An 18,429-nucleotide genomic window follows, 5' to 3' on the forward strand; every position below is an offset into this window, starting at 1 on the left:
TAAAGGTTAGAAATGTATTTTATAAGTTACATACATTTTAGAGTGTGTGTTTGTGTACAAATTTTGTGCTATAGTTAATAATGCCACAGTAAGTGAACTGGCTAACCATACAAAGTCGATGCTTTCTGCATGGGATTGCTCATGAGCAGATCTTCCAGATGAAAAAGGTCTGCTTTGAGACCTGAGAACTACAGTTTGTAGTTACAGTACGAAAAGGATAGGGCATGTGTGATTGTAAACATTTACAGCACAATTCAGTGGGGGATGAAGACAATTAAAACTAAATAGAAATGAAACATGAACATTAAAACTAAAATGTTACTAGCAGTCACACTAAATTACAACCTAAAACAAAATGACTAAGGTCAGTTCTTCAACTTCTGAGTGACACATGAGTTGAAAAACTGTCAAAAGAAATTAAATTTAGAAGCAGGTCACAATAAAACAGTGAATATACATATTTTCAACTATACGCACATTATTTGAGAAGAATACTATACAGCACATCTAATGTGTTATGAGGCAAAATGAGAATGTCTTGTTAAACATTTAGCAAAAACATCAGCTCTAAAGACAACTGTGCATAGATAGGAAAACCTATTTTTTGGTTTAAAAAAAATAACTCCTACGACAAACACGTAAAATAATCAAAGTACAACTGTTACCATTGTGAAATGTTAAAATGATTATAAGAAAGAAGACTAAGATTTATAGCATTTACAGCCATTATAAAAGCAGTACCATGCTATGAGTTATGCCTAAATACAAAAAAGTTTTGGTTGTTATTGCAGTAGGAATACATTGTTAAATGGAGCCGCTTTGGATTATTTGAGGAGTGGAGAAGCAAAGAATTTTCCTTGGCGAGAAAATCCAACTGCTGATTTGCTCTTGCTCCCAAATCTGCAAAAACAGAGCACGCATACCGACACTTAATGGAATTAGGAGTTAAAGTCAACAAAGTCAATGAAGGATAATGAGTTTTGTACAGTAGATTAACTTCTGTTAAAGATGGTCAAAAAGGAGCCAGCTTTTCTCTAAAGCTGAAAAGAAACAAACTTCATAGCTTTCCTGAACCAGCAGTACACAGTAGTCATCTAGAGGCTATTAATCATGAGATCACTGATTGGAAAAACAGTGTTAACGCAGGGAAGGAGGGGACTACCCTTGTGGGTTTACCTGGGTGTCAGAGTGGACTTCATGCGCTGAGACAATGAGCTGGAAGATGGGGTTTTATTGAGCTGGTGCTCTGGAGTGGTCAGAGGTCCCAGCATGCTCACTGCAACGTACAGACATTACAATGAAACGTCAAACCAGCAAACAACTGTGCCCAGACTCATACAAGCACTGAAAAACAACACACAAAGTTTGGCAAGCTCGTACTTCTCTCAGGGGTGGCATAGCAGTTTGCGTTCTCGATGATCAGGTGATCCAAGTTTGCCTGCTCGTTTTCTGCCATCACAAACTGGGCCCAGTAATCCACCGGCAGAGCCAAGAGACGCTCCACAACCTGAACAGAAAGGGATTAGTAAAAATGACAGGGGTTATTTCGCTGTGTTGCCTCATCCTACTTCAACGGTGCCAAGCCAGTTATGTTCATGCCTTCGGCAAGACAGGGGGAATATTTATGATAATATTGTGTATGTTAATGTGTAGTATTATATGGTATACAGCTTTTTTGTGGTCTCATATGTAGGTCCATCACTTATATTAAACTGAGTTACACAATTAAAATTACGTTTTTTTGCTACATAGTGTGATAAAGAATACCGACCTTTGTTTTAATTTGTGTAAAAGAATACTTGAAACTTTGAATACTGCATCATCATTTGGACGTTGCGACTTTTGACTCATGGTAAACATTTTGATTTGAAAGAAAGTTCTAATCGTTAAAACTTTCATGACATAAACCCCCATTTTTTATAGTATTTGAGATTGCCATTTTCCTCCCACTATATTTACATTCTGTAATTACCTCTTTAAGCAGTAGTTTTCATTGTTAATGGCCAAGTCTGCCATTCATGCGCTGGTTTCAAATCGCCTTCTTAAACAGCAACAAGATACATAAATCGAGGCATGGATGTACTCCACTGTTATGGCTTTGAATTTTTATCTTATATATCCGCCTCAATGTTTAAAGGTACTTTATTTTTCACATACAAGTAGCAAAATTGATTCTCTGCATTTAACCCAACCCTCAAGGGAGCAGTGGGCAGCCACTGTGCAGCACCCAAGGACCACATTACATTAGTTAGTTTAAAGCAGTCACACTTAAAGCATTCAACTGGCAAAAAAACGATGTGGCTTTTAATGTGAAGCAGCCACACAAAAACAGGACACAGCAATTTCTGGACTTTTTGACAGTTTTAAATCTTGCACTGTGTTGATCCCCAAGGGGAAATTCTGTAAAAGGGACAGTTATTCACTGGCTTCTTCATCAAAACAAAATGTTTGTTTAGCTAAACTGTTGTGCTTCTGACAAAGTAGCTGCTCAGCGAGTGTTTGCCTCCCCCAGAATCTTGGGACCTCTAGTACTGAACCCCAGTTGCTGTTATGACAATGGGTGTTGCCCGATCAACCACATCTTTAAAGTTTGCTATATAGGGAAATTAGATGACTAACCACTGAAGGCAACAACAACACACACAATGGTTCCAGCCTACCTTAGGTTGTCGTTTGGTATCCTGCAGGATTGTCATAGGGTCAGGGTTGGGGACTGCATGACCCACGATAGTTGGACCAAACACTCGGGCCAAGTTACTGATGTCCATCCTAGTGTCCAAACTGTTGGCAACTCTGGAATATTTTATTAGATTAAATTATTTTTCTTTGATAACAATACAAACCAAAGTGTATTTTAGGTTCTATCTATATCTATCTCTATCTCTCTATCTCATATTTAGGGGAGAGTAGCTGCTAACCTCTTAAGGTGAAGGACTAAGAAAGCCAGTGTGTCTCTGTTGGGCTGCGGCAGGTCACTGATGGTTTGGTACATCAAGGCTATGCTGTTATCATCGTCTGAAACCTCTGAGGGAGAACAAAGAAAACAATTTTGTCAGCAGGGACCACGGAATGGGAGGTTTTGGGGATGTGTGAACAACTTGAATCAATAAATCAAAATTTATTTATAGAGCACTTTACAATCCAAGTGGACTCCAAAGTGCTGTACAGTAAAACAATATATGAATACATAAAAGACACTAAAAACAAAGCTCACAGGATGCATGAAATACAAATGACAAAAAAAAACAAAAAAACAACAACCATACAATAAAATCAATACAGCTAAAACAAGAAATGTCCATTTCAGAATGTCAACTTGAAAGAAAATGTATCGGACTCCACAAATAAATACTAAAAAAAGGCGAACAAGCTGAAAGATCAATCTTTTTTGTTCCAGGCAACTCCCCGCCTGGGCTTTCCATCACTGCTCAGAACAAACTGCAAGAACAAAGTGGAAGCACTCACGAAACCCGCATTTAAAAGGGTCTGTTGGGTAAATTTCTGCTGTCACTTACAAAGTTACGCCAAGTTTCATTGTCATTATTTCAATATCCATCATAATATGCTTTATTTATTCTACAATTACTTCTTTCTATGGCTTGTTCGGATTGGCTGCCTTTCGACGACTGGTTTTTCGTGCGGCAATATTAAGGCAATTTTAACTAACTCACCAATAAGGATAGTTTCTTTAACGTTAGAATACAGCTGGGCTGTCCAGGTTAGCACGCTGTACGTAGCTGCTATCGATTGCTACCCCCATCACCGCAGCGCCAGTTACATGGTAATTCTGTGGGAAACACTGTACTGTGCATTTACAGATGTTTCTGGTGGTTTCTCTTAAATCTAATAAGCCTTTTTCTTCTATGCCGGCATTTCACTGACATGCTGCAAGATAACACCGCCCCCTGGCGATCAGATCGCCAATCTGTGATCTCAAATAGCCATGATCGGACGATATGAAAGTAGAGAAGATCACCAAAGCATACCAGAAACAGCTACTAACAACAATAGCATCTTTTTAACACTATTCACACACACATACCGGCTGCCTCCATGAAAGGACGGTTGAGGCGAAAGGTGAGAAGAGGTTCCTTGAGGTTCCTCAGGAAGTCCTTGAGCAGGCCAGTGATGGCATTGACATCATCCACTTTGCTGAGCACAGGAACAGTTTTGCTGCGGAGGAACTTCTCTTTCAGCTCCTTCACTGTGCGATCAGAGCCGGACAGGCGGTAAAGTCCAGCCTGAGAGGAAAGACGAAAATACAATTATTCGTAATTACTCAGTGAACTTAAGAAACTGTGCCAGGCCACTAGTCACCAAGAAATAGTTCCAGCAGGTAAACTCCATGTAAAACCACAACGTGTTATTTTAAAAATTTTGTTTGTGCATATTACACAAACAAGATGGTTCTTTTAGGTGACTATTTGGACAGAGTGCTTATTATGTTGTGCTTGTCAGACCTTTCTCAGTATCAGGTTAGATAATGTTGTCACACTTTAAGGCCATTAAGAGAAAAAGGTACTATTTACAAAAGCGAAAGAAGTAGTGGCAAATTTGCCTCAGATGGGGAAAAAAAGAGCAAAGAACATTTCATGGCCATCCCTAAACAAATGCCATCAAATGAAAGTGAGAAGAGCAAATCATAAAAAAGAAGGAAGAGACAGCAGCACAGTCAGAAATCAAGAGATCTGGAGTCTTTCCACAGCTCAATTATGGATTTAATCTCCCAGGAACAGATTGTAAAATCGTAGTAACAGCTCTGTCTCAGTTTAGGGGAAGGACATTAAAAGATAACTACTGGTATATGTGAGGCTGTCATTTCTCCATATTAAGATAGTAAAACTCACCTCATGCAGGCCCCTTTGTTCGATCTCACTGATACAGTGGACAACGAGAGAAGGGATCATGGGTGATGTGTCGGGGACGTAGTCTGCAAGTACACCCTGGAAACAAATAAGAAATGCGGTAAACCGCCAGCACTGTAATAACATTTCAAAGTGAAAATAAACATGTGCATGTACCTGCACATCAAGAACGAAATACATTATAAAAAATGTTCTCACACCTCCCCAATTTTGACTGGTGTGCCACCCAGGTTAGGGATGCATGGCAGAGGGCAACGATCGCGACACTCGGGGTGCGAGACCACCCTGCAGTCACGGCACTTAAGTGAAATCTTGCCAAACTTGATCCTCTTTCCACAGGGTACGCACGATTCAGGCTTAATGACCTATGAAAACACAATTGACAGTATTTAGGAGGCTGGTAAAAATTGTGGGTCAACAGCTAAACCAAAAACTTACAAATTTTTGGCAAATTAACTCAAGTAAATCTACTGTATAAGTAGGGCAGCATACATAAAGAGCAGCAGTTTGACATTTTTCAATACTGGTGCCAGTAAGTTTCTGTACACACACACCAAAATAAGTCCATTAAAGTAAAAAATGTTATCATCTGCTCTTGGGAATTAAATCATAATTAATAACTTAATAAGTGCCAAGTTTGATCAAACTATTGGCATAAAAGCAAAAATAGCAAAGAAAAAAATAGCTAACTTGAAGATATTCAGAAGTGTCCTTAAATCCAAAAAGAAAATATGCTTCTCTCTAGAATTCTGATACAAACGGCATTCTTACAGTTTTGGAAACAAACTCGTGAAGACGGACACCCCCATGGCTCTGCGGAGTGCTGGGCTGCACTTTTATTTCTTCCCCACGGTTGCCAGGCTGCTTGAAGACATCATCTGACTTGACAGATTCAGAGTCCCATTCCATAGCAGCTGAACAGGAGATAGAAAATAAATACCAATGTGTTATATACACCACGAAAAATTCTTTAGTTATGAGAAAATATATTGTCGAATCTCAGCTGCTGCATATTCAGACTAAAGACATCCATACAAACAATGAGAAAATGTTTGTAAATAATGTTTGTAAAGGCTGAAAGAAACTAATCACTTGGCACTAAATCCACTTCAACAAGATCATTAAAAAATGGCACAACACAATACAAGCCTGGATTAGGCTGCATACTGCATCATAGCAAAAATCATACCAGTCTTTCTCCTGCTGCGAGTCCAGTAAGGAATACTCTCAATGGTAGAAACTGCCTCGACAGGTCCTCCATTCGCAGGGACAGTCACTGTGGTCTTTGTCACAAGGGTCTCATTACCCTGTCACAAATAAATAACGGTCAGAATAACCACATACAACCAAAATATGTCATGGCCCAACACTATGTTTTGAGAGCTGGTTACAGGCTTGCAACTTGCCAAAGCTTGACCAAATATTTTATTTTGGTCAAGCTTGATTTTACTAGTTTATACAGTATTTGGACAGATTATGATCATGTGTGATAATGCCACATATTTCAGTAATGAAAAAGTAATAATATCCAGACTGAAGTTAAAATCCTACCATCGCAGAAGTTCTGCCTGTTGATCGAGACCGTTTGGAGGCAACTGGAGGACCATCAATGTGATTTCTTGAGGAGCGCTGAAATCAAGACAGCAGACATGACATCTATACCTCCAGTGAATGTGAAACCAAAACAGTGGTTGAAACAAAAGGTGCAAATGCGCTTAACATACCCTTTTTTCTCGTTTCTTGAGTCGCACTGTCCTCACAGTGGAGGAGTCCCAGTCCTGTCAAAGATCAAGCACATCAGAATCAGATTTCAAAAGTAAAGGAGAGGATTTTAAAGCCAGGCTAGGTAATGTATTTTAGAAGCATTTTTGTTATATTTGTTGAAATACTCTTTACATCTCAACAGCAATCTATAAATGAAATGCTGAGGGGGAAATGTTTTTTCCCCAGTATTTGTGGCTGTCGCATGCCGGTAATAAGCCATTCGACCCAAATTAAATGACTGGCTGGTCTACCTGTGCGCACTCCGCCCATTCACTCATTGCACATGAAAATGTGTTTTGGGGGAGGGGGTTTTCTCCAACATTACCTAGCTTTAATGTAAATAATGTTCATTTAACTGTACATGATACTGTGTGTAAAAGTGAAGTACTTACAAGAGAGTCATCTGTTTTGTCGTAGCTGATATCTGACAAGATAGAGGCGGACTCATCTATCGTTTTGAGTCTATCAGAGGAAACAGAAAATTTTTGTTAAGTCAAGCAGCAGTATTTCCCCAAATACATTTTATTTACATTTTCCTCCACCCAAAACATTTTTGCAAATGTTTTTTTTGTCATTTTATCGTTTAATAAAAAAGTCTAAATTGAACTGCATTTGAAAGTTCACAGTGGTTTGAAAGTGTGTCGGAATGGTGCATTCATGTGATAAATAGATGGAGATGGGAATGTACAGGGGAAATGAGTTTCCTTTTTAAAATCAGCTTGTGATTCAATTCTGTATTGGATCCGAGTCTCGAGTGTATATGTTCCCACATGCAAATGACCCCCCCTAATGGTAAATCACCAAGGACACTTTAGTCTGCATTGTTTAACGTGGCACAACAACAGCTAATGTAGCAGATGCAGTACTGATAAGGCAAGTCATAAAAAACAGGCCAGAGACATTACTGTTTATGTGAGCTCATTACCTTCGACTGGTATTCAGGTTGACTGCTGCCTGGCTGTTTGAGTTCAGGAAGGCCAGAGCTGAGCGTTGCTCTGCACTCAACTGGATGCTGTTAGAGGATCCTTCACTGGTCAGGAGGTCCCGGATCAACTGAATTTGACGGTCCTGTATTACAGAAATGCAAGCAGAGTGCAAATTAGAAACTCTCTAAACCATTTCAAACTAAATCAAGATATATCAACAAACATGGGCCTGCATTTTGATCCAACATACCAACTTCTCACAATCAGCCTCAGCCTTTTGTCTGCGGCGGATTTCCACATCTACTTGGTTTCGGGCATGTTTCAGTTTGACCTCCAAGGATCCTCTTTCCGTCTCTGTTTTGGTGAGCGTCTCTTTGCAAGACCCTAGTTCATGTTCTGTCCTCAGCCATTTGCGACGGCAGTCCTCAAAGTTTTGTGCCATCTGGATGAAGTCTGGAAAAGAGGATGCACATAGTAATGTGGCAGGTATATATATATGGGAACCTAAAGCATGTTTCAAAGTATAGATAATAAAGATAAAACCAAGAACCATAAACTACTCACTGGGTTCAATGCTCTCGTTGAGAACGTCAACCTGCGTTCTCAGCTTATCATATAAGCTCTGGAGGCTCAGCACAGCCGTCTCCATTATGCTCTCTGACTGAAGACCCATAAAGGAGATACATTGACTACATTTAATTCATAGGACAAAAAGGGTTACAGTCAAAATAGATCGGTTTGGTGTATGGCTGATTTTCAATGTAACATTAGCTAAATTAGGACATCTGGGAAAGGTTAACATTAAGTGGATGTAAATAATCCCCAACTTAAATCTAATGGCAACGAAAAGATATACATTAACAACATTTAATTTGTATGACAGAAAGGGTTACGGTTCTACAGAATGGGCTGGTGAACAGCTGCTTTTCAACGTAACGTTAGCTAAATTCAGATATCTGGCAAACGTTAAGAGGAAATCCTTAAACTTAAGTTAACGTTAATGGCAATGAAACAATGAATCAACATATCCATTAGCTGAATTTGCCACGTTATAACGTTAATGTTTTCCAACGTTATTTCCTCATTTGCTTGGTCTGCTTCTTTTGTTTTTGTTTCGTTACACACACTTAAGCTAAGCTAACTTAACGTTAACGTTGTACGATTGAAAAATAACACGGCGCGGTTACGATAGGTCTGACTAAGCTGCTAACGTTAACTTCTGCTCCCATGTTAGTAAATATTAGCTCACAACCGTTAACTTACCTTCCGTTTCGGTATTATAGAAAATCCTTTTCGGTTAACTTTATGTTTAGCGCTCTGCTTTTTTTCCTTTTCTTTTTTTTTTAGCTACAAGCTTGATAAATCTTTATCCGCATCCTTCCGCAGATTCAGATACAATGAGCGCGTTGCATTTCAAATTTCGCCGCTAGCCAATGGGTGAACAACACCAAGAAGATGACTTCCGAGTACATATTTTCAAAATACAACCAATGTTACGGACGCACGTCGCATTAGTGACGCCACAAAGGCACAAACAAGCAGAAACGAATACAAAACTGAACTGTTAAAATTCCGTTTTTAAAATTTAATGCTTGAAGTTAATTGGCTAACAATCAAAGATGCAAACAAACAGAGAAACAAAAAGCAGAAATCAAGGAGAAGACAGACGTTAGACTTCCGGTTACGACTTTCAAAATAGTATCCACACAAGCGCCAAACTTTTTGTCCTTGGCGTGTGTAAATGGAAAAATAACGGCCACTACACACATTACTTACACTTCTTTTATAAAGTCTGTGCTACTACACGGAGCTGCCAGTGGCAGTGTACTGCGGCTGGGAGGTAAGGTGCACCGAAGTACCATTTGTCATGTCATGCATTCAATATTTTACTAGCTATATTAGGTTTATTGGGATTCACATGTTTTATTTGTTTATTCGCACTTTCATGGTGCAGCTGGTAAATATGGGGCTAATTTTAACTAGGCTACTTCACCCCTTACCCTATCTCAACCTGTTATAATACATTATACTTTATTTGTTGATTACATTTTGTATTATTGATCTGAATACCTAATAGGCCTAACATAATCAAATGAATGTAGCGAAATGAAAAGTACATTTGTCTCTGAATTGCAGTGGAGTAGAAGAGGACAGTACCAGAAAATGGAAATAATAAAAGCAAAAATGGAAATAGAAAAGCAAAGTACAATTAACTCAAACTGTACAGTACAATACTTCACTGCATATTTATGGAGCACGTAAAAGGTCTCCAGCATGTCTTTGAAGTTTCTTTAGAAATTAAGACACTACAGCATTGCTCCTGAATACTATACTGAGGTAGCCTGTATTAATACACGCACTAGGTTAGTTGATGAGTTTATAATTATTATATTAATGGAATTAAATATTGTAAATCCGTGTACGGTTCAATCATAGCACCGACATTTTAATACTTAAGTTATGGATAACATTGGCTGTTAATATTTCACTACATATTTTGTTTATTAATAATTACTCAATTTTAACTGTCTATAGAAATGCTGAAACAGCTGATGTCGACTGATAGCCACAAACCCAACCTCCTGTGAGTGAACGACAATGAGTGAACTAGAGTCAGAGATAGATAGATTGATATATATAGAGAGAGAGATAGAGAGTGAGATAGTGTGTGTGAGAGAGAGAGAGAGTGAAAGACCACTAGCCCGGTGGGCACAAACTTGCAAGAAGCAGAGCATGCAGAAAAAGCTCTGAACACAACGGTGCAGCTGCTCGGCGGGTTTTGAGGCTACAGAGGCGGTAGAGCTTGTTGGGGATTACAATGATTGCCACAACTCAACAAAACATGACCACGGAGCTGGTATGTGTGATTTTTAAATTTGTTTTATCCTTATTTCAAAGCAAATCTTTGTGTGCGTGCCTGTCTCCAGTTTTTAAGGGGAGAATCTGTGATGTGCAGTGGGGAATTCCTCATTCAGGCAGCCAATACGATGTCTATCGATTAATGTTTCAGCCATATTTTGCCCATTCAGACTTTTCTATCGATATTCATCTATGTCCTGGGCAAGCTTGACTCTGTGCACTGCGGTGCAGGCTGGTGTGGTAACTCGACGTCCACTCTTATTTTCTTTCTGTCCCATGCGGACTTTTATAGCATAGCCTAATATCTGCAGTGTAATATTCAGATATAATTTGTCTCAGTCTGTCCCCTCCAGCTTGGACCTGCACAGTGAGGAAGGGGTCAAACCCACAGCCTGCACTGTACGATTGATTATCTACTGTTTAGGTGTCAATGAACAAAGACTATGAACCAACAGCCTGTTTTTTGTTCACATTATTCACACTCCTTACTGATGATGAGGTGAAATATCGGTAATGCTCTGTAAATGATTATTTGATGCAGTTCTTCCATTCAATGTGACCTTTTCTGGTTTTCTTTAAAAGACAGTTCACTTTTATTTATTTGTCAGAAGCAACATGTGAGCAAACAATCAATTGAAGATTAGGCTCTGTATACACTAGGTGGATTTCAGAGAAGATTCACCATTGCGTTTAACAGCTTGAAGTGTATGGAATTAGGGTCTACTTGTTAATTGTTTAATGTGATATAACTGATGGGGATAAATGCTTGCATCAGATTAATCACCACACTAGTTTTAAACTTTGATTTCAATGGGATTTATATGACTAATATCTACACATATCTAATATGCATTGCTTCCTTCTTTAAATACAACTTTCTCAGCTGCATTAGTAATTGCCCAAATATTTTACTCTGGTGCTTCTGTTTCTCAACAAATTAAACCCTTGCGAAGTCAGCTCATTAACATATATCATCAAACTGTCACCCTTCTTGTGAAAGAGTTTCAATCGTGAGATCTTTAGTACCCGGCTGTCCCTGGTGGAGAAAGTGTTTGAGAGAATAGAGGAGCAGTTCAGTTGTTTGTTAAATTATGTCTAATTGGCATGTGATATGAGCATTAACCTTCAGTGCTTTTACTCACATGATGATGTGATTAAACCTTGGTGAAAACTGTCTGATGCATCTGTGTGATAACCCTGCAGCATTATTGTCTCCTTGAGAGGGCCACACAACGCTGCAGGGCTTATAGACAATCTATTACCTGCAAATGTCGCAATATGTCACGCCACAGTCTCCAATCAATTTGCTTCACACACAATAAAACTATTAATGAACCACATCTGGGTTTTTCAGATTGGCACATCTCCATTGGTGAGATGTTACATAGGTTGAGGGGATAATCTGGGATGCTACTTGTGTCATATTTTTATATACAGTTTATGGTCATATGTTGTGTGCTGTGAAAGAAAGCAAAGAGCATTGCAAGGTCGACATATATGACTTGTAATATCCAAATAAGACAGCCATATCACAATTTCATGCCACAAAAAACATAATGCTTTGGTTCTGGTTCAGTTAATCCCTGGCATTAAGGAAGAAAATAAGTGATTTAATTATTTTTTTCAAAGGCAATATTCTTTTAATATTCATCCTCAACACTGGTAATGTGACATATGACTGAATTTTTATAGTGAGTGCAGTGAGCATATTATAAGCATATTATTCATTGTGAAAAAAATCACACATTCTTTCTCACATTTTACTGTAACTCTATATGATGTCATCTGCAGCTCTCCCACATGTGTTTTATTGATGCTGCATGTTTCCTAAGGCTGGAACTGCTGAGGAAAAGGTCCCTCACACAGGACCCTTTTGTACAGTACTTTTCTTATGCGTGATGGGTAGCATGAAAAGAAAGACAGTGGGGCAGCCTTGCAGCAGTAGAGGCTAAAGAGGCAGGTCTTTCATTTTATAAAGGCTTGTGCTGCATTGTGTGGCAATAGCCTTGGGGGCAAAATATCTGCCCAGTTAATCCCATATGATGTCTATACCACCTACTGCTTTTTAAGATAAGAAACACAAATGGAGAAATGGTGGCGCAGTGAGTAGGAGCATAAAAATTCCTCTGGATGTGATGAAAGATCAATATCGGTATTGAGCTGTAGAATGTCATTACTACAGCTGGTTGGTTAGCATTTATTCCAACTGCACAAAATTTACAGCCTGCTCTAATGATGACTTTCATTTTAAATGAGGCGGTGAGAGATTTTGACATGGTAATACATATGTGGGTTACTTGCTAATCTAGGTTTTTCTCAATTACAGTGAATCATTAAAATCAGGAGCATAATATAGGCTATATTGAAGGCTGTATGTGTCTGCCAATAGATCTCACCCTTTATATGGTGGTGGTAATTTCATTGATGCCTCTGCCAATGTCATGTATGTAACAATCATCTCATCAATCACACGATCAAGGGGGGTTAAGGGTATGCAAATCAAGACCAGAATCCCCAAACAATCTGCATTGGTTCTCTCATTCCTCTGCATGTGATTTATTGCTGGATTCTCCATGCCTCATAGACATAGAAGATGGAGTTAAGGAGGTCTCCTGAGCCTAATTTATAAATTCTTAGCACCGCCTGCATTCTGCACAACCTAGTTCTGTTGCATGCTGTGCAGATTGAGTAATTGTGTTTAGTGTGGCTTTTTTAGTGTGCAAGCTCAATCAATAGAGTTAGATTTTGTGTACAGTGCTCTGAGAAAAATGATCCAATGAACTGCAATCTGCTGGATGTGAAGTTTAATAAACGGTTCCAGCCCGATAAATATGATTTTTAAGTTAAAATGGTAGAAAGGTCCAAATAGGTCTTGGTGTTCCTCATGCAGGTGTCATACTTTGCAAGAAACAGTACTCAAAAGACCTATAAGTCTCCTTTATGGCTGTCTTCCCACTATTAATTGTTTCCCTCTGGACCATGTACAACTGTACACCTTATTGATTCTTTCATTTGGTTGAGTGAAAATCTCCTAGCTCACAAACATAAGAGCGCTCTCTTCTCTAATGCAGTTCTACATGGTTTGCCAAAATAATCCACTCAAGGGGATTTCCTCAGGAGAGTTATCCATAAACATAAAGACCTTTTATTTGCATTCTCGCACCCTTTGGTGTTTGACTGACACCTCATCTAGGCTTCTACTCCAACTCCTGTGGGATCACACACAGGCTGGATAAAATAGATGGCCCACTTAGGAAAGTATGTGTGTTTTTGATCTTGATCAGCAGAAAACCTGCTCTGAGATATATTTGCTTTTCCATCAGGGTGCTGACTGAGATAATCCCAGTCCGTCATACAGAGTGCAACTCGTCATCTGTTCACCTGTGCCAGCAGTTTGTGCTGCATTAGATTTCCTTATGCATTGTAACGAACAGCCAGTCGGCACTAGCAGCTTCGCCAGTGTTCACTCTGGGGATTCTGCTCAGCACATCTGTACCTCATTTGCAAGTGTGACAAAACTCCTCAATCGCCTTAACAACGATGCAACTTTAATTGGAAGTATGGTCTAATGTCTGGGCTCAGGGGAATGATAGAACCCGTGCATCCCATTAGGAGGGTGTTTCAGCTCTCACATTGCACACAGTAATTAGAGAGAGGACTTGGAAATTAATACACTCTATGATGGGATCAGTCAAGTAGAGGTAAAATGTCCCTTTCTGCTATGAGATCCTGGAATCGATATGTAATTCTTGATATGTTTTAACATAGCAACCATATTAGCTATTCATGGATTGACATATAGCCAGTTTGTTATGTTAAGGTGTATAACTGTTCAGTCAAAGTGAAAGTGCTGAAGATGCAGTGTGATTCAGTATTGCCTGTATAAAAGCTTTTATAGACTACAGTAGGTTTCTTTATGTGTTGGAAGGATAATGGTGGTTCACTGAGATACTGTGTGCGGAAAGTGCAGGAGAATGAGATAAAACAGAGTGTCAGAAAGGCCAGTAGATACACAGCCCTGGACATCAATCACTCACTTCTGGCATGCACTTAGAGTTCAAACATTACTTAAAAGTTGTCCCTGCAACTGCAACTGGTAGTGATTTTAATTTGAACATGTTATGATACTGCATCCAAGGAGATCTATTAAAGATGAGACCTTGGCAGGAGTTTTGTGCTGGCAACTTGTCGAGATAGAGAAGACCTTGTAGAACTTCGATATATCTGGGGTATGAAGTAAACCTGCTGCTTTACACCAAAAAAAAACGTGTATCATGGATTTTTATCCTAATGAGAAACCCCACTGGTTCTGGTCCAACTGCATTGACCCTTCAGTTCCTACGGAATTCACCGTGTTTCAATTTTTAGAAATGGGGTTTTAGGACAATTTGACTCCTGTTATTTAAGTACTACATTGTCAATTTTCTGCACTTCAAAAAGCACATGCCAGGGGCTTTAAGTCTGATGCTCATGGGAGTGTATGTTTGTGGTGAGGAGTTGTTAGGTGAGGGTATTAAGGCTGATGTTGGCAATAGCGCAGACTCATGGACAGCTCACCCAGGGAGCACGGAGGAGAAGCAATCTGTTGACCAGTGAAGTTAATTGTGACTGATACTGATGCCGGATCATTCCATCATTTCCCCCTGATCTTATACACAGGATACACAAGGAGTTGAGCCTAAACTTGATTTTACTCTTTTGGCAACTGAAGCTTTGTCTGTAATTCATTCTATAGTTATACAGTCCCATGTGGTTCCCCTTATTTTTATTTCCTCATTAACAACTTCATCCAGATCTGTTGAATAAATCCTTTTCCACAATAGCAGATGAAGCAGGTAACATTTTTCTATAAAAGCACACTGTAAATTCATGCATCACACATTTTAATGATATCGCCACCTATCCCCCTCTGCTTTAGCAAACCACAGAGTCTGACCCATCAGTCGTAAATGACAGGTGAAATGAGGCATTGGTTAAGAAAAATTAAGGGCTAATCTCTCATATGCAACAATTTTATGCAGTTCTCTTTTAGAAAATTTGTGTAATTCAGCGAGGTCTCTGTGATACTGGAGAATGATCTCATTTCTCCTGAGGCTCGCTATACTAATAGGCTATACTTAGCAAGGATCCATTTCTGTGAGACCATGGAAATGAAGCAGCACTAATGTCCTCCTAGGCTGTGCATGCATTCATTTTGTTTGTTTGTGTGTGTTCTTTTCATATCAGGACCTGGGGAGTTCAGATGGTCCTCCGCGGAACTGGAAGGGCATAGGAATTGCCATGGTGGTGATCCTGGCTGTTATGTCTCTGGTCATTCTATCTGTCATCCTACTCACGCCTGGTAAGAAGAGCTGTTTGGATGAGTAAAAGCAGCAAAGAAGAGAGGATTTGTAATGTGGGGAGTTAAAGAAATGCTTTGGCATTTTCAAAAATATGCTTTTTCGCTGTCTTTTGGACAGTTAGATGAGAAGACTGATATCCACTTTCATGTCTGTAGGGTAAATATGAATCTACTCCCAGCGGCTGGTTAGCTTAGTGTAGCAGAAAGACTGGAAACAGGGGTAAACAGCTAGCCTGGCTCTGTCCAAAAGTGACAAAATCCTTCTACCAGCACCTCTTAAACTCTCAAATTAACTATTTATATTTTGGATGTTTTATCTGTATCAAAACCACAGTGTAAGAATGACAATTAGTGTGTATGGGGGGGTCATAATCTCTCAAAAGATTATTTCTTGCTACAAGAGACATGGATCAAACACCATAAATAACGTGTTATTTAGTGAGCTGGCAGTCTTTATGCTATCCTAAGTTAACCGACTGCTGGCTGTAGCCTTATATTTAATAAACACATGAGGCGCTATCCGTCTTGCATTATAGGAAGACCCAAGAAATATAGGCCGGGCACAAACATGCCCTTTTGTCAGGACATAGGTTTAACTAATTAACTCTGTATTTTTGCTTCTGAAGATGAATCTCACTTGTTACTCCATTCCCATCTCACTATGGAGGACCTGGAGAGTAAAGAGTTCAAAGTTCATGACCCCTCTGTGGCATGGTTGAATGGTAAGGATCCCTGTTCTGAGAGAACTTTTGACTGACAAAGTAATTATCACCTGAAACTGACTGGTTTGCAGGCCTCTGTCTCTGCCTCTGTGGATTTTAAATCATCATTCCAATAACGTAGGACCCTTTTCCCTGAACTGTCTTGACCCTGTCAGAAAATGAAGTTGCTCTACGCACCAGAGAAGGACATGTCCTGGCATTCAGTCTTAACAGCAACCTTACCGCAACTCTACTGGACAACAGCTCCCTGGTAAGTTGCATCAACTCCGTTTATGAGGGCAGAATCAGAATCAGAAAGAACTTTATTGCCAAGTAGTTTCTACACACACAAGGAATCTGCTTTGGTGGACATATTTCAGTATTGATTGACTCATATCCATAGACAGCTGGATTAATTGACCAATAGAGATGGGATGCTTTCAGATTGAGAGAGAAAAGCTAGAAGAGTCCCACTGTTCCACATCCCACACTTGAGACAAAAAAAGATATGGCAGAGTGACAGTATCAGCTCATTTCCCCCCATTCTGGCTGCTCTGTGAGCCCTCAACATGTCTTCAAAGAGAATTTTCCAAGCAAGGGCATCTTTTTGAACACCGCCTCTGCACGACACTGACAGACTTATATGGGTCATCATCGCTGAGGAGCTTAAAGCAGGGTTGTGCTGTCAGGTTGAGAACAAGTCTTTGCTTGTGTTGTGATATGTTTTTTTTTATCTGTGCTACTGTTGCTAATTCCAGAAAAAGATATTTTCTTATATGAATGCCAAGACACACATGGGGTTTCCCTGAATATATGAATTGCTAAGACAATTTAGTTACCTCTGAAGTTGCTAGAGACCAAAAACTGAACTTAAAGAGAGTGAATATTGAACTTACATTCACCAGGTGGACAGAAACACGACTCCAAATGAATCACTATGTTGCTCGATGTCAACTGGATGTGCAAATTGTTTTGCAAAAACGGTTTGCTTACAAGTTTGCTTTTTCATCTTTAGAAGTGAAATGTCAATGTTGTGTTCAAAATGTGTTTCCGCTGCACCCAAGTGGGCAAAAAAAATTATTACTGCGGGTTGAAGAATATGTTGCCCAGGTTTTTAACTACCTAAAGCTGCAGATCATCAGCATAGCAATGAGAGGAGATGCAGCCAAATGGATGGTTAATGTGCCCTAAAGGGAGCATGTAAAGGGAAAAAAAGCCAGGTCCCAGGATTGTCCCTTGAGGAACCCCACATTTCAGATCACACAGTCTGAAAACAATGGATAAGTTAGGAAGTGCGATATGCCAACCCACTTTCTCCACAAATGAAAGTTGCGTTGATGTGTTGTCTTATTCGTCTTTCTTTTTTTTTCCTACAGGACCTGACCACTACTAAATTCCAAGTGTCTGCAGACAAGAGGTTTGTCCTCTTGGCATATAACATTCAACCGGTACGTTTTCTCTAGTTGACTCATTCTTAACAGATTCATTCCAGACAGCACAGTCAAGATTTTTACCCTCCGAAAACATCCAAGGTCATTAATTATTCACGAATATCAAAGACAAGCTGTTACTGCTCACACACCTCCACATGTCTGGCAGGTTACTAGTGGCTGCGAAACAGCAGTGACATGCATCCTAATCAGAGCCCCAACGAAACAACGGAGAGGATTGAGAACATGAAGGAGGAGGTTGTGGAGAAGGTGTGTGTGTGTGTGTGTGTGTGTGTGTGTGTGTGTGTGTGTGTGTGTGTGTGACTCTGCTACTGCAACAGTCTTTAGCTCCACACACCACACACCAAATGACTGGAATAACATATGGGAAGTTGAATATTTAAACTGGATGATGGTGGAAGGTGCAGGGGCTTGAGGAAAGCTTACGGTGAATGTTCAGTGTGAATTGGATAGCGGGGGAAGGGGAGCTCAAGAAGATGAAGCGGTACAGTGGGAGCTGCTGTGATGAAATCGCCCTGCTGG

At 39.6% G+C, this 18,429-nt stretch overlaps 2 protein-coding genes across 9 annotated transcripts in view; one reads left to right on the forward strand and one right to left on the reverse strand.

Annotated features, from left to right (window-relative positions):
* Positions 1-8,999, reverse strand: racgap1 (Rac GTPase activating protein 1). Of its 2 annotated transcripts, XM_046056539.1 has the most exons (17): positions 8,819-8,999; positions 8,120-8,216; positions 7,806-8,008; positions 7,555-7,697; positions 7,022-7,091; positions 6,590-6,643; positions 6,417-6,494; positions 6,055-6,172; positions 5,637-5,779; positions 5,066-5,230; positions 4,848-4,943; positions 4,043-4,241; positions 2,919-3,024; positions 2,661-2,793; positions 1,381-1,507; positions 1,177-1,276; positions 1-900 (listed from the first exon to the last, which is right to left on the reverse strand). In XM_046056539.1, exons 2-17 carry the CDS (start codon positions 8,202-8,204, stop codon positions 825-827), a joined length of 1,896 nt encoding a protein of 631 aa, XP_045912495.1. In that variant the 5' UTR covers positions 8,205-8,216; positions 8,819-8,999; the 3' UTR covers positions 1-824. The 2 variants fall into 2 exon arrangements, with proteins under 2 accessions (XP_045912495.1, XP_045912494.1); XM_046056538.1 differs by lacking the exon at positions 8,819-8,999 and having other exon boundaries at positions 8,120-8,244.
* LOC123975239 (inactive dipeptidyl peptidase 10) overlaps positions 8,633-18,429 on the forward strand; it is a 22,878-nt gene continuing 13,081 nt past the window's right edge. For 2 of the 7 annotated variants that reach the window (XR_006826011.1, XM_046056534.1), the window contains exons 1-6: positions 8,633-9,395; positions 10,091-10,412; positions 15,641-15,755; positions 16,382-16,477; positions 16,633-16,727; positions 17,833-17,873. Coding sequence is in view for 6 of the 7 variants with exons in the window: in XM_046056534.1 (XP_045912490.1) it covers positions 10,374-10,412; positions 15,641-15,755; positions 16,382-16,477; positions 16,633-16,727; positions 17,833-17,873 (386 nt within the window). In the remaining variant the exon portion in view is untranslated. Of the gene's footprint in view, positions 9,396-10,090; positions 10,413-15,640; positions 15,756-16,381; positions 16,478-16,632; positions 16,728-17,832; positions 17,905-18,429 lie in introns of those variants that run through there. The other 5 variants (XM_046056531.1, XM_046056537.1, XM_046056532.1 and 2 more) reach the window with 5 other exon arrangements.

Source organism: Micropterus dolomieu, linkage group LG08, assembly GCF_021292245.1.
Source record: "Micropterus dolomieu isolate WLL.071019.BEF.003 ecotype Adirondacks linkage group LG08, ASM2129224v1, whole genome shotgun sequence".
NCBI classification, from domain to species: domain Eukaryota; kingdom Metazoa; phylum Chordata; class Actinopteri; order Centrarchiformes; family Centrarchidae; genus Micropterus; species Micropterus dolomieu.